The sequence below is a fragment of the Portunus trituberculatus genome, chromosome 36 (genome assembly GCF_017591435.1).
Source record: "Portunus trituberculatus isolate SZX2019 chromosome 36, ASM1759143v1, whole genome shotgun sequence".
NCBI lineage: Eukaryota > Metazoa > Arthropoda > Malacostraca > Decapoda > Portunidae > Portunus > Portunus trituberculatus.
In genome coordinates this window covers 1,113,890-1,116,828 of record NC_059290.1, presented here as the reverse complement: position 1 = coordinate 1,116,828, position 2,939 = coordinate 1,113,890, and the positions used below count along the sequence as shown (strand labels likewise).

The 2,939-nt window shown below is 55.3% G+C and overlaps 1 protein-coding gene across 1 annotated transcript; it reads right to left on the bottom strand.

Annotated features, from left to right (window-relative positions):
- Positions 1-1,392: 1,392 nt before the first annotated feature.
- On the bottom strand, positions 1,393-2,127 carry LOC123513443 (serine/threonine-protein kinase STY46-like). Its single transcript, XM_045270601.1, has one exon. The coding sequence runs from the start codon at positions 2,125-2,127 to the stop codon at positions 1,393-1,395; it is 735 nt and encodes a 244-aa protein (XP_045126536.1).
- Positions 2,128-2,939: the final 812 nt, after the last annotated feature.

Sequence of the window (2,939 nt, the reverse complement as noted above, 5' to 3'; positions counted from 1 at the left end):
GGAGGGAGGAGGAGGAAGGAGGAGGAGGAGGAGGAGGAGGAGGAGGAGGAGGAGGAGGAGGAGGAGGAGGAGGAGGAGGAGGAGGAGGAGGAGGAAAGGGAAAGGAGGAGAGGAGGAGAGAGGAGGTGGTGGTGGTGACAGGAGCGGAGGTAGCAAGGGAAGAGGAGGCAGAAGAGGCACGTGAGGAAGGAGGAGGAGGAGGAGGAGGAGGAGGAGGAGGAGGAGGAGGAAGCGGAGGAGGAAGAAGCTGAACGAGAAGGAATGGAGTGGGAGGAGAGTGGAGCAGAGGGAAGGAGTGGGAGAGTGAGATCAGACTGTGGTACCACGTTATTTTCCAAGAACTGTTGCTGTTGTATTGCTGAAACGGTGTCCTGTATCTTGGTTATGCGAGCTGACTGTACGCAAAGCCGACAAGAGTCATTTCCTCGTGTGAAATATTGTTGGGCCATCTTGGATCGACAAGTAACGCACATACGAAGGTTGGAAGGCATGTTTGGTGAGAAGTGCTGACAAACGTGGTTTAGGACTGTAGAGGGTAATTACTCAGCAGGAACTGACTAGTCTAGGTGTGCGTCTGGAGCCAGGTGTGACCTGAAGGAATTAAAATGGTCAGTGCGGGTATTTATAATTACTCTGGAAGTGTTGGGGGATTGAATCGGTTGAAATGCCACTATACAACGCACAAATTTAAAACAAAGAAACAATGGAAAACACAGAAACAAAGGAAAATAAAGCTATGCAATGACAATGAACACTTAGATATAGAAAAAGAGAATAAGTAAACTAGTATGGATAACACTCGCAATATAGCACCACAACCAGGGAAAACAGTTAATTAGATCTCTTGTAATGACAAATGAAAATACCCGTAAGTAAAAGTAAACTATACGGGAAAGTAAAATGCAAAGAAAATTACTGATACACAAAAATCGGAGTATACTCAGCGGAATGCTGGGAGAGGCGATGCGGTTGGTCACTAGGTCAGGTCACGTACACACACAGAGAGCAATCAAAACACGTCTGAAAACAGCAGAGGTCAGGACAGTACTCAAAGGACAAGGAGAGAGAGGAGGAGGAGGGGGAGGAGGATGAACGTTAGCCTCCGTTAGCCTCCACCAACCCTGCCACCCTCCACCACCACCACCACCAACACCACCACCACCACCACCTTTCCATTCACCATTCCGCCAGGAGGAGGAGGAGGAGGAGAACGAGGACGAGGACGAGGACGAGGACGAGGACAGGGCCCCGCGGCCAGGGTGTGGCCCAGGGAGGTGGGAGGGTGAGGAGGGCAGCCTACGCCACCCAGGCAGTGAGTCGGTGAGTGTGCCACGGCACTGTACATGTGCCTCACTGCCGCACCATCAGGTGGAAGGGCTCCTGGAGCTGGCACTATAGCAGTCCTCGCCGCAGCGCCGCCAGAGCCCGCGCCACCTTGAGAAGGCAGGGGCGGCAGCTCGGCTCCTCACGGGGGCAGCTCTGCCCAAGCCGCCACAGGGGCACCGCCAGCCAGGGCTGGATGCAGGAATCTGCTATCTGCTGCAACAGGAAGCCCAGGCTGAACACGTCCCCTGAGGCAAACACGGGCCGCCGCGCCCTCACCTCCGGCGCCATCCAGGGGCACTCAACGCCTAACCCTTCTCTGGGAAAGTCGTCCTCCTCGCCCGTCTCTAAGCTGAAGTCCGCGGCGACTCGCCCCGCGCGGCACGCCCAATCCAGGTCGATGACGTGCAGCACGGGGCAGTGCACGCTGCCCGAGACTGTGATGTTGTCAGCCTTCAGGTCATTGTGCACCACACTCCGGGCGTGCACCTCCCCCAGGGGGCGGCACAGCTGGCCCAGGGAGCGCAGCACGCCCTGCACGCAGCACTGCATCAGGAACTTGTCGTACGGCTCGTCGACAAACTCCTGGATGAGGGTGAGGGCCTGGAAACCCAGGACCAGAGGGCGCGGCACGGCCCCGGCCCCGCGTAGCTCCAGCATGAGCCGCGCCTCCCGCATCATGAATAGCAGTGCTCCGTCGTGGTGAAACTCCTTCCTCACCACGGGCGCACCGCCCCACAGCAAGATCCGCGCGCAGCCATTGCTGCCACTGCCCAGGAAGGAGCCGCCGTCCAGGGCGCACATCTCCTCCTCCCTCAGGAAGAGGATGCGGCGGCCCAGAAAGTCAATGTCGTCCTCCCGGGCCTCTAACTTCTGCCATCGCGCTAAGCAGAAGGCTCGGGTAAAGTGGAGCCTCGCTGGATGCGTGCAGTGTCGGATTTGGCTCCTGCACGCCCCAGCTAAGGTGCACGCCCTCGCTGCTGGAGAGGAGCCGCAGCGTGAGGTGGGCGGATCCGGCCTGCAGAGCGGCCAGCAAGTCTTCCAGTGTGCCCTGCGTGATCTTTCTCACGCCGCGGCTTGTCCAGGCTCGCAGCTTGAATGGCGCCTTGGGGGGGTAGCCTCGCCAGACCCTTGAGGTCCAGTAATATTGTACCACTCCCCTGACGCCGCCCGCCGCCACCCGTCAGACGGGAACGTGAACATTGCCGCCAAGCACCAGCGGCGTCCAGTGCTGAGCAGGGCGCAGCGCACCCCGAGCTGGGGTGAGGCCGCAACAGCTGCAAAGCGCATGAAAGACATCCGTTCAGTTCTGGGCATAGTTCTCGTTTGAAAAAAAAAGGCAACCCCCGGGGAGGGGTTTTTGTACTTTGGGGTCACCGGGGTGGTCACTTGACCCCAGCCCTGCAGTGGTCACGTGACCAAAGCCCCGCCAATAGGGATACAAACAAAGAATTGATAAAAGTTAATTTGAGCCAGGAATATATATATATATATATATATATATATATATATATATATATATATATATATATATATATATATATATATATATATATATATATATATATATATATATATATATATATATATATATATATATATATATATATATATAT

Coding starts and splice junctions, on each gene's coding strand:
- LOC123513443 (XM_045270601.1), bottom strand. CDS start 2,127: ATGTGCGCCCTGGACGGCGGCTCCTTCCTGGGCAGTGGCAGCAATGGC.